Here is a 13,897-nt window from a genome sequence, read left to right on the forward strand (position 1 = left end):
ACTTACCGTACATTTGTTGAATGCCATTACGATCATCTTCGGGCAATACAAAATTGGGTTGGATGCCTTGATACCAAGGAAACATGAGTGCTCCTTTAACAGAACTGTGACTTAAACCCAAGGAATGCCCAAATTCATGCGCCGCAACGGCAAATAGAGATGTACCTGAAAATTCAATTTAGATATATTTAATTTAGCATTGCAAATAATTTATGGTCGTATGCGATAGCTAAATAAATATATCGTAATTTTTCATGTAAGGTAATATACTAATAGCAAGTTACCTATCGCATATTTACATGTGGTTTGGGGCAAATAAAGGTATTAAAACAAAGGTAAGGAATATTTACACATGGTCAGGCCAGTACAATCCAGAATAGCATTGCAGGCGTCCGTTGTTCGTGTAAATTATCACGTGTGCAACAGAGGAGGGTAATCTGGCGCGCCCGCCTGACTGTGCGCTGCGGTCGCGCCGCCTATCGAGTTGCGCCCATGTTTACACGATAGGTACTCACATATAAACTAGCTTTATATACTCTGTGCACGTAGCTCATTTCGCTACCAAAATTACAAGGAAATTGAATAAAACATCGAAATCAACCGATTCGATTACGAATTTTCAGGAGCTCGTCAAGCACAAATCGAATTACAAAGTACGTAAATAATCTTATTTGTATGTAAGTATAATAATGTACTTGGGGACAATCATGTTCAAACTGTATTACAGGTAAATAATATATTTTATTATATCAAAGTATAATATTGAATCAAAGAACGTGTGCTGGTTTTGTTGTGAATCTATTTATTTTACATATGTGTATCCTAATATGTAATTGGATATCTCTACATTGGAGATATTTAGGAAAAATTGATATGAAGCATATTAAAAATAAAAGAAGCCAAAACTATAATTTTTGTTTCTATATTTGTTCTTGTTTTACTTAAAAACTTGTGCACCAAATTGAACGCGGATTTCACAGAAGGTAATTTAAAGTCTGGTGTATTTTGATACGTTATCAAAAAGTAGGTATCTACATTCCTCTACTCTATATGCGTATATCAAGTAGCGGGTAAAAACTGTACAATAAAGAAGACCACAACATGTAGGTTAGTAGATATGAGCAGTATAACACTTCCAATTATTATACTGTACGTAGAACGTATATAGGTAATCAGAGAATACATTGAATCACTGACAATCTGTTTTCTAAAAGAGAAGAATTATTTGCGTTGTGTTAAAATATTAAAATAAATCAATAAATGCTTTATATTGTAATTTTATTTTGTGCGAGACGAGAAGATGTGACGCAAAGCGCTGTACGCCCCCTTGAAGTACTTTGTATTTCCGGATGAAGTCGAATCAATTGTCGGAAACAACAAACACGTAAGGTCATAAAATTCTCGTTGTACAGATTTATAGACAGCTTTTTACTGTAATAATCTTAATAATATAATAAAAGGGTAACTATCTAGTTAGATGTCTGTACATGGGAGATATTTAAAGAAAATTATATGTGGGGCTTTAATAATACCAATAGGCGCCAAAACTATATTTTTTTGGAAATTTTGTGTTTGTTGCGTGATGCCACAAAAATTACTGCACCAAATCGGATGCGATTTTCACAGATTTATTTTTGAAGGTCTAAGTTAATATTGTGTGTTAAAAAAATGTATATTCGTATTTCATTGTTTTTTTTTTACTTATGATATCCACGCGTAAAAAGCTGTTAAGTACAAACTAATAGATAATGCATAAAAATGTCCCAGTGTTACCTTCATCGTCATCTTTTGGATGCAACAGCCATAGTTCATCGTCATCGAAGTGCGCGTCGCCGCCGCGTCCGGTGCCCGGGAAGAATGCATGTGCAAGAATTAACCCACGTCCATCAAATGGATATGCATCGTCATGGTAACGCCTGAGAACAATAATCATTTGTTATAATTTAGCAGTGAACAACTTCAAATAATTACAGTACTTCTAATTTTATTATTTAAAATATCTGTTTTAGATTGTGGGACCTATTGAAGAATGTCTTGAAAATTCGGGATATAGTGTGAATCATAATCATAATCAGATTAGGTAAATGGCATAAGTAATTATTTGTAGATACATTATATTTCAGTAATTTTACATTAAACATCTACATAAATTTTACCATAATAAATTTATGAAATAATATACTAACTTTGATTACATACATTTCTACACTAGATTAAATATATGTACTGGCAAAATGGTCTCTGCAGACTTTTATTGTTGATGAAAACAGTCGTACTAAAGTAATAATATTCATTTCGTAACAAACAACAGTTGATGGAGTGGACAGAGTCTGCAGAGCAATCAAACTTGCGTCCCCTGGGTCTGCCGCTCGGCCACTGCCCACCTAATCATTTTTCGCACCAACAAAACAATGGAAAGACCTTACCCATGCATATTTCACACAGTATTAGCTGACCGATGTTGTGATATTGAGTTACTAGGAAGTTATTCCATTATTTGTCGTGGTGTTATTACCAATACACACAAGTTTGTTCCATTGTTGTATCGATAATATAATTGTATTATATATAGATATGTATTTGATATGTTTTCATGATTTGTAATAATTTTCTTCTTATTAATATATTTGTCATCAGTCTCTAAAGACTATAATCAAATGTGTGACACATTATGTTTTTTTTAAAAATGGGTCTATTTTCACACTGGTTAGTTTGGTATGATAAGCAGGGCATGAAAAAGAGTGGTAATACATTATTATTTTACTTTATTGTTATATTAAATTTATTTGAATAAACCAATTTAATTTTAATTAAAGTATTTTAATTAAATTACTTTTAATTTGTATTATTTGCCCCTTCAAAAATATTGGTAGAAACGTTTGTTTAAATTGGAAGCTTAAACAAACTTATGAAAATTGTTATAAATCTAACACTTTTGTTAGTTGTATAAATAAATCTATCAGATACTAACCCATAATAATTAAAGCTATAAATCTAATGCCCTGTATTTCAAAGTATCTATTATGTAAAGCGTCACATTAGTTTTATTGAAGTGATTCAAATGTGTAGTGTAATCTGACAGAGTTTCGTGTGATGTGATCGGTTGGGAATGAAAGTTTTCAAGTTAGGGGATGATTTATGGTGTTTAGTTTTCTTTGTAGTGGTCGATATCGATGGGTAACGGCTTATTCTTTGTTTTAAAAGTATTTTTTCTCCAGGTAGTTTTTTATATAATAGATATGTAGATACTTAATGTTTAAGAGGGAGCTTTTGTACAAAAGTGGTTTGCTTGGGTAATTTTGTTCCATTCGTGTTTCTAACATGAAGCAGTTGTGTTTCGGTTTGAAAGTTGGGATATGGCAGTAAATTTACAGGGTACAGAGGAATAACACCTGACTCGTCAGGAATAGCAACGCATGGGGGATATCATACCATATCAGTATACTCTGTTATGTCCATGGTGCTTGTGTTAATGTCTATAGGCGACGGTTAAAACTTTTAATCAGGTGGGCCGTCAGCTTGTTTACCATTCTAAGTAACATAAAAAATAAGCCGTTAATAGTTTTAAATTCAGAATAGATAAGTACCATAAGCACGGGGTACTTAAAATGTTGAACAGTTGACGATAGGTATTTTTACTTATAGATTAAAATATACCTGAGTTATGATAAATATTTTCACGTAACAGCCATAAAAATAAATTCTTAATAATTAATATAATGTAACTTATATTTTTATTAAAATGAATAAATAATTGTTAATGAAAAAGTAATGAAAGTAATGAAGAATAAATTTATTAAAATTTTATATAATATCATAACGATTATCTTCTAAGATATAATGTACAAAATTTAATTAAGATATAATATTTTTATCTAATAAATAAAATAAAATAAACCAAAGTTTATTATAAAATGTTTCTGCTGTGAATCTGTGGAAATACAGTTACTATTGTACTTACAATTTGGCACATAGCTCTTATGTCGAAACGAAAGAAAGCCAATCTCAAGAATTTCGTAGCGAAACAATGCTATTTATGTAATTCTACAGTCTATAACGTACCTATTATTCACAAGTTATAGAAGGCAGTTAAGATGTAGACTACGTATACTTTATTACTGGATTGTGTTACAGTTTATGGTGTAGTATAACTTATAGCACATAGATGGGTGTTGCGTTTAGATCTATTACTATAAGATTCTAGATATTGTTAAGGTTTATTTAATTGCAAATACTAAATATATTCATATAAAGATTGTACGAAATGATTTTTAATATTTTTTTGTATAAATTGAGCGGTCTACGCGACGTCTACGAGATGTAGAGTCAGGAAAGGCAGATTATAATGTGGTGTATTACATACATATTATGTATATTTAATAAAGGTTCCATATAATATTATATTAAACTATTTTAATATATTCATATTTATTATATTAATTTTGCATATATTAATAGGTTTTGCATTTATTTGCAATTAATTTGCATATAATAATAAGTAATATAATTAACAAAATGTCAATCTCGAATTCACTTACAATCTGGGTTTTAATGTTAAATACATATTTAAATTAATTTTAATCTAATATAATGCACTGTTTGTGTTATGTCTTCTTGGTAAAACTTCATTATACTGATTAATAAAATATGCCTGGACATGAAGTTTTGTAACAGGTCGTCTGTATAAATATTAAAAACATTTTAATAAACACAGTGGAAAAAACTGCAAGTATTTTAAAAAATATTATAAAATCTTGAAAATAATAGATGATAACATAAGAGAGTTCTTTAGACTATGACGATGTTTTGTGTTTCCTTAGTAAAAATTAAGTGTATGTACAGTGTAACCATGTACTTATCTATCATAAATATCGCAAAATTTATAGTATTTATAGCATATTTACTGAAAATTGTTTTATTTAATAATATATAAATATGAAAGGTGGGGAAGGATGTGTACTCGTTTGATCTAATTTTACTTGATACTGAAACATGTTGAATACATTAGTACTTGCAGCTTTTTATTAATAATTGATTATGTTATTTTAGTGGCTTTGTATATTTTATAGAACTGAAAGCTCAGTCGTATACAGTAAGAAATGAACGGTTTTTATAGAGTGTAATATAAGTTAATGGCACGCATAAAATCCAACACAGGTACGCATCGCCGCATTTAATACGGCGTCCTGTATCCTACGACATCAATAATCTAGCGATGGTGTTATAAAGAGAAACGAAACCCATTGAATACTTCAATATAAATTTGGGTGGTTAACTGCTCGCGAAATCTGTTTTGTTAAGACTTATTTTTGAAGTGTTTTGTAAGCAAGATAAGGATAATATAAAAGTAAATATTGCCAAAATATTTATAATGGTAAAAAATAGAGTTAATTTATTTACTTTTGCTTATCTTTATAGGGGCCGTTATACTAGAGATTGGGTTACAACATTGTGTACGTTAATGCCCAGATATAAGTAGTTGAAATAATTGGATTCAGTTACATAAAACCTTCAAACAATTTAATGGTTATTCATCTTAGAAAGTTTTAATTTAGTTTGTAGATATAAATTAATCTCTACTTATAGAAGTACTATAATGTTTATTTTATTTTTATGACGTAAAGTAGTAGAAATTTTAGGATAGGCGATGCAGGATCTTCACGAAATACAAATAAGTATAGGAGGATAGATATTTAAGGAAATTTAAAAGTATCCCAGTAATAGTAAATTTAAATGGTAATGTAGATTCAGCTTTCGGTGCAAATGGAAAAGGACATCACAAGAAAAGTATATGTTTTGAATGTAGATGGATATGGACGTAAGAAAAGAAGAAGACCACAAAAAATGAATAGATTTTGTACAAATAGTAGCCAAATAGTATTCACAGATATTGAAAAAATAGTAAAGCAAAAGAAGGCTTAAAGAATAAAACCGTATTTGAAAAAAAATTTGATTTTGTTCAAAAATAATTGTTTATAATATTGAAAATAATAGTATGAGTAGTATAAACCATAACAAAAAATATTGTTAAATTGAAAAATATCTACTTTTTTAGAATCGGATGAAAATACAGCCGATTGTAGAGGCTTTGGAAATTCAGATTGTATTGAACTAGTTGTGGTGCAAGTTTGCAGCGATGGCAATATGTGGTCGCAATATGTCCGCCTGCTTAGCTTTTTGTCGCTGCTACTTTCTCATATCGCTGTCTACGGGGATCTAATAAGCGAAACTTTGCCCTTCCTCATTCGATATGCGGCTCCTGTCGGCAGCTCTACGTCATTTGTCAGGATATGGTCGTACGCTATAGCGTTTGCTATGATCATCGTGGGATGTTTCTCGTCAATAACAAGATACATAGAGTACTTACTTGTATTACAAATAAATTTTTATAGCGGTATTTGGATATAGATATTCGTAGAATAATAAGAATTGCAATAAAACTTAATTCTTACAGTATTTTTGATATTTTATTTATTACGTTTGTTTTGGAAACCATTATAAAGTTATTTATATATACTTTATACCATTTTTATTAGTGTTATAATTTTTTCACTGATTTACTATTTTACAAAAACGATAAATATCAAATACGAGCGTATTTTTTTTTTAAATTGACATTTTAAAAACATGAATATGTATAAAGAGGGGGATTTCTCTCTAAAACGAATGACTTTTGCGTGCAATGAATACGGAAAATCGCGGTGCCGCTTCGGAGTACGAGTACATTACAGAGGTGAAGTTAATTTTCCTTATAATTTAAATTAAGATTTCGACGGTAACATAATATTTTGCATCTATATCTCATATATACTCATTTATATACAGTTCATTATAAACCATGTACTCATTCGTTACGATGTAAAAATTATGGAAAATGTTTGGTTTGACATAATATTACATCCTAATTATTATGATAAGTCACTATCATCAATATTTGAAAAGTGGCTGTAAAAATATATCTATATTAGAAAAATAATATACATACATATTATTTCTAAATTTGTTATTGGATATCAACGTCAGTTCATAAGGTTTTAATTGATAGGGGTTACTTCCATATTCGTCCTAAATTAATTTTAAACCACTTAATGTATATTTACTATATGTATGTATAGCAAATAGTTTTTTCTACAGAAAAAAAAGTAAAATATACTACGTTATTATGGCAAAGCAAAAAGAGGATTTTATTTATTTTACCTGTGATGTGTTATTAAAAAAAATTGGATGGATTTTGAACCTACAGTTTCTAGACTAACTGCTAAAAAACATTGTTCCCGACATGAGCCAATGCTAAATTAAATTAAGTTACAGAAGTTCAGTGTTAACCTACTTTATAAAATTGAATTTTAAAAAATACAGAAATTACATAATCATTAAATAATATTATATATAAGAAATATTATGATTAACTTTAAGTAAATAGTTAAAAAAATTGTTTTCCACCTATATTTTTATACTCTTAGAATCAGAATTTCGAAAAATTCGAACCTGTGTAGGTTATAAAAGAAATCTACTGTCTAGTTTTAGTAGTTCCGGTTTTAAGTCCTCTTATTCAGGACATTTCATCCATTTTTGAATACCTTTAGGGGTGGAATTTAAAAAAATGCTAAAATTAAGTTTCATTATTTTCACTCGTAAATAAATTAAAATTCCATATAAATTTTCACCCTTATGTTTATACCCTTAGGACAGGAATTTCAAAAAATCCTTTCTTATTATTTGTATAGATCATAAAAGGAACCTACTGTTAAGGTTTTCCATTTGACTACAGTATGGTGTTCTTCAAAACGGTTTCTTCAGGGTCGGCAATGCGCACGAGACACTCACAGTGTTGCAGGCGTTCATAGGCTACAGTGATCGTTTACCATCCGACAAGCTGTATGTTTGTTTGTGACCTTAGTGGTATAAAAATAAATAATTTAGTATAGATACCTATATTACCACGTCATATGTAAACTTTGAGCAATTTAAATTTAGTTGGTAGATAATATCAGTATCATTAAGTCTGTCTTTGTATTACTTTTTTCGGTCAATAAACTATAAATAAATAAGTAATAGTACTATTTCGATAATACTTACTGTGTATATAAATTTATAGGTTTGTAGACACGAACATGGGAATTGTAGTGAATCGACTATAAGATAAATGGAAGAGTGGCTTTAGCTAGTCAGTCACGTCTTTTGAATGAAAGCGAATCCCGGAAAAAATATTCCACGCGACAAGTCGTACTGATGCAATAGATGTGATGTAAAGATAGACTTTATCGCTAAATTCGTTATTTATTTATAGCAGGAATTAATATACATTCGTTTATTTATTATACTCGTAATTAAAAATGAAAGTTTAAAGTAAATTAATAAAATAAAAAGTTAATTAAAGTAAATTAAATAAAAGTGCACATTGTGGCATTTTCTACTCGTCAATGGATATGTCACTTTTTTAAAATAATATACAGTGTGCCTATCTATAGAACTTGTGATGTAAATTTCGAAAATAAGTAAGATGAAATATTTCTAATCAATGCGCATAGGTAAGTATCTAGTTTATTTATGTGACTCATAAAATATTTTTATAAATAGGTACGTTTGCATGGAATATGAACCAATAGCAAAACAGGTGTATCAATTTTATTGCATACTAAAAAGCGTTTTATTGATGCGTAGAATTTGAAGGATATTTTCGATACTAAGTAGCTGGCGTAGCGACAAACGATATAAAATAGGTACTATGAAATACTTTGCTTTAAGCGAGTAAACATATATATATATAATATAATTCTGTATAAAATACATATTATTTGATACAATATACAATTTCGACAATGTTATAATAAAATTAGTAAGAAAGATATATTTTCTATTAAAAAACTATCATCAGAATCGGTTCAGAAGTGAAGAAGATATGTATAAAATAGATAAAAATTCGATGCAATTGACAACCACTTTTTTTATTGGAATGTTGATTTCGTTTCTATAATTTCTTGATAAATTCAACTGTAGATTATAAAGAATTTTTCCCCGTTTTTTACATTCTATCTATTGATATTTGAATTAAATTTTAGCGCTCATTAATTACATTGTACAAATCGAAAAAATGTATCTTTAAGCGGCAAAGTAGGATACATTTTAGTGCATCAAATTTCTTTCATTTTGAGTTTGTAATATCGTTGTAGGATTCTATTTATTAAGGTATTCGTATGTACACCTAAAACTTGTAATTCAAAATACAGAGTGTAAGAGAAGATTGTGAATTTTCGTTGTCCAACCTTTATTCTGATTGTTGGCAACCCTCGCACGATCAACTCGCAAATCCCCTTAAAATGGATAGGACGTTTCTCTAAATCCTCACTTGATTATTATTTATTATCAATGTAATAAATTCGGCAACGAATTTCGGATTTCTTTTTGGATTGTTATATAAATTTTATTTGATTTTATTCAACTGTTAGATGAAATAATCGAGAACTGATTTCAGTATTATAAAGATAAATTAGTATAGTTTTAAGGGTTAACTTGGGGATTAGGATAATTAATAAGGACCTACTGAAAAAATTTAGATTTGGCTTGTGTACGTATTTATTTATGGTACTTATATATAGAAGATGAGCTAACGCCGAATCGGCGGATTGTTTGCCTATAATGTATAATCTATGATAGCCATTTTAAACTTGGTTCAACATTTCTAATTACAGAAATTGAATTAAATAGTGTCCGCAAAACGTATATTACATCGAATATTATCTATTCTTACAATTTAAAAAAATCGAAAGTGTTTTATTTTATTGTTAAAAGAGTCTGTACGTATGTTGAGTATATTTCATGGCTACATTTTTATACTGCGGGGAAGAAATAGTAATGAGGAGGATAATCCTTACTGCTAGCAATATTTCCCGTTAGGTTGACTTCCATGCCTTAGAAATAATAGTAATCAGTTCATAGAGAATTTGCCATGATGGTGTAACTGACCTGACTCCATACTCATTTAGGAGTATCATCACTCATAGGTATCCCGCCAGCCCCATAAAAAATCTCCTATACTACTATGAAGAGAATCGTGTGAGGGTGTAGTTATTCGGAGGAAGTAAGTATAACAACTAACTTTGCCTATTTACATATATTACATACACAAGGTAAATATTATATACAAAGGAATATGTAGAAAACAATATATAAAAACGGAAATTAGTAATGTAAGAGGCGAGCGATCGAGATGAAGAGAATGACATCAGAGATGAATGTAAGAAGTAAACGTCGCTGTCATGTCTGTACGAAAGAAAGAAAGAGGTGAAATATCTATGTACAATTTAATTAACCTACTTGATGGAAAAGAAAGTAATAATGTTGATAAGTGGCTATGAGATAAATATGCACAATATTTATTTGCAGACGCCACAAGGGAATATATATTTGCAAGCCATATTTGCAAGTCACAATATTTTTTAAATGATTCAAATATTAATTTGAAATTTCACTTCTACTTTGATTTGGATAAAATACTGTTTCTACTAGGAAAGTCAATAGTGCGCAATTTCTAAAGGTATATTTGGTCTATCTAAGCTATGATATTTTTATTCTTTCTTCATATTTTTTTCTACACTATAAATGTTAAAAATTTATTATTATTATTAAAAAAGATTTTTAACATTTAAAATATGGGGAAAATGTTAAAATAATTAGTTGTCTAATTTTATTTATGGTACTTGATTTCACTGTATTTTTTGTATATTATGTAATACCTTCACCATTTCTTAATTTATTTTGATGGTTGTTTTTGTAACTGATTGGATTAGTTACTGGTTGTCTTTTTTCTGAAATAAAATCTTAAATTAAATATGATTTTATTGTATTAGTCAGTCGTTCAGTCTTTAACTTTTGTTTCATACTAATGTTCTTTTAACTTGAATTAATCTGATCAAGATCGTGAAGTAATTAATTTGGCTTTCAATTGTGCGAATAAATATTGTGTTCGTCATACACAATGTATATGAACAGTATATAATGAAAGGTAACCGAAGTGAAGATGAATACTTACTTAGCAAACGAGACTACAATGTCAGCGTCATCTGAGTTGATCTCCCTGAAGGTAAGTCTGGACGCTTGCTCCCAGACGTCGAGGGCACGTGCGAGGACGCTTCTGGTGGCATATGGGTCCAGCTGAGACGGTCGTCGATCTGATTTTAAACTGTAAAAGAAATATTTATATGAAAATCTGAGTCTCCTTTGAAATAAGACACGTTCATCATAGTTTTACTCACAATCAAATTCCTTAGTATATTATCGATAAACAAATACGATTGAGGCACGAGAGCTTCAAATTTACTTTAATATAATAATATTATTTAAATAAATTTATAATTAATCAAATAAATATTTACTTAATTTGAACAGGCGGTCCGCGTGGCGCGTTGGAAGGTCTGCCCGATCAAGTCATTAAAAACAAATGTTTATTGATAAAGTATCACGTTACATAATTAAATTCAACCCCAACATCAAGTGGTCAGTTTGTACGTGGGATTAAACAGATTTGCTTACAGTGCATACAAACTTGATATTTATAATTTATTGTGATCGTTTTTAATTGATGCATTAAATGATTAATGATAATGATATTTGTAATGTAAATAAAGATATGTATCTACAATATAGTTTTTGGACAAAGTTCAATTTATATAGACATAGATTTACAACGTCCTGAGCGTACGAATTACAAGAACCGTCATATAGGAATGGAGGGATTATGTATTAGATATGAGATCCAGCCATGTGATGTAGCTTCGCGTATGTACCAGGGCTACTATGAGCAGCTTTCCACTAATGAAATAATCGCATTGTGGACAATTTGAGTGACTCGGCCCTATTTAACGCTCGCTGCGTTCATTACATGGGATTTATGCGTTGTCATGTACACAGCGACGTCATTAGCCCTGCATCCAGTTTTAATTAAAGATATATACGAGTCGCATGTGCCACAAAGCCTGATTATTACCAGGATAATAAAAATAATTCTCCATTATAAGGACAATACCACCGATACGTGTCAACAGATATATACCTACATAAAGATTCATATTACTGTCGCGCCATACATTCCCGGCTCCTATACGAGTATATGATGAATAATAATAATACAGAAAATACGTACCTATCGTGATACAATTTCAATGACTGGATAATTTTATAACAAATTCTGTTACAATATTATCCAGTCTATTATTACTACTATTATCCAGTATACTGGTAATATCGTAAACTATTTCTAAAGTGAAAAAAGGATTGTCCTCCTCTCTCCTACTTGCTATGCTCAACAGGGTCCATAATTGAAGTTGAAATATTATTTACTAATTACATTATGGAATGCAATAACAATAATAAAAAATAATGAAATATTTAATAAAATATATTGACCAGTAAGATCATTGTTCTTATTATTATGGAATTTATCTGATTGGAGTTTTTTCCCGTTAATTAAAATACATTAATTTAATAAATTTAAAATATTTATGGTTAAGAATCACCAGGGAAATATGCGTAGAAAGTACGTTAATGACTAAGCCCGCTGTATTTGTTACTTTATATTAAATTGGATATCTTGTATATAGCTAACTAGAGCAGTGCATTAAATATGATGCATGTAAAATAATTCGTCGAGTCTTTTTAATGGGTCGAGCGGGCCCCAGGACAGTTAGTTGGTAGAGCGGCCGCGGCGGCAGATGGAAACCGAAATTTATTATTGCCATATTAACATTGCCCGCCGTCCGTGCACGCACTATATCAGCCAACTAGTTAATTGCAAGCCTTGGATGAAATTCGCAACCGCATTTCAAAGTTAATGTTACTACGTCAGCTCAAAATAATGAGTTTGGTCGAATTGCGCTAGGGAATTCTCGGAACAGCAACAATTTCTTTCTGATTGTGCGTTAATTTTGTGTCTACGATTTCAATTAAGTCTTTTGCTTCTATGTTGTATGAGTACTTAATGTTTGTCCATTTATTTGTTAATACATATTAAGTATATATTCCGTCAATGCCCGTGTCATGGCTCGTCATACTGATTATTGGAAAACAGTTTCTAAACACACGGACTATATTTTACAAGCAAGTAATAGAAGGTTTATTTTGTTTCGTTGATACTAAGTGGGTACTAATTAAGCAACCTACCGAAGGTTACTTAATTATTTCTCATTGTTTCGTATTGTTTTTGAGTTTAATGACTTTAATCGGTCTGAACGGATGATTTTTTATTTTTACATTGTTCTATTTATTTCGAAAAGCATAGATGACGATGTAACTGACTAAAAAGAATAATAGAAAAGTATAATAAATAAAGAAATAAAATTTGACTTATTCAATCTTCACTTCGCAAATTTCATGAACGAATTCTTAAAATGTCAGAAACGTTTTTTACAATGTATTGTCTGGGGGCAATAATTTCATTTCTTTAGGGCACGTGAGTTGTGTTCCAAGTTTAGAGTAGTGGTTTTGAAGGAGTTCACGGCACGTTGTGTGTCGGAGAGGTCGTTGAAGGAGTTCCGGACAAATAGAAGCCGGTTCGACCGTTTAACAAAATGTGAGGTTATTTGAACACGTGAATCTGTAATGGGTCGCCATTGGGGCACGTGGCCACGTGACTCCGAGGGCTTACAATACTCGGGCCTCTTCTACGACTACGTAAAAACGAGTCACGACACATTGTCAATAGAACATTTTTATTCTTCACCCATAAATACCGTAGAATACCATATGTCTATTGAATTATATTCAAACGAAATATTTCACATAAATTTTATCAGCGAAGTTCTATTAATACAATGGATATTTTACACGAATTTAACGTATCTATTGGAGACCGATACCCGCATAATTTCATGTGTATCTTTATTCATTATAAATAGGTACA

At 30.2% G+C, this 13,897-nt stretch overlaps 1 protein-coding gene across 2 annotated transcripts in view; it reads right to left on the bottom strand.

The window, feature by feature from the left end:
• Window positions 1-13,897, bottom strand: part of LOC113520797 (matrix metalloproteinase-14-like) — a 198,657-nt gene that overhangs the window by 6,749 nt on the left and 178,011 nt on the right. For both annotated transcript variants that reach the window (XM_052897533.1, XM_052897532.1), the window contains exons 5-7: window positions 11,033-11,182; window positions 1,774-1,916; window positions 7-165 (exon numbers count right to left, since the gene is read on the bottom strand). In XM_052897533.1, the coding sequence (XP_052753493.1) occupies window positions 7-165; window positions 1,774-1,916; window positions 11,033-11,182 (452 nt within the window). The remainder of the gene's footprint in view (window positions 1-6; window positions 166-1,773; window positions 1,917-11,032; window positions 11,183-13,897) is intronic.

The sequence above is a fragment of the Galleria mellonella genome, unplaced genomic scaffold (genome assembly GCF_026898425.1).
Source record: "Galleria mellonella isolate WM207_F2 unplaced genomic scaffold, CSIRO_AGI_GalMel_v1 utg36, whole genome shotgun sequence".
Lineage (NCBI taxonomy): Eukaryota > Metazoa > Arthropoda > Insecta > Lepidoptera > Pyralidae > Galleria > Galleria mellonella.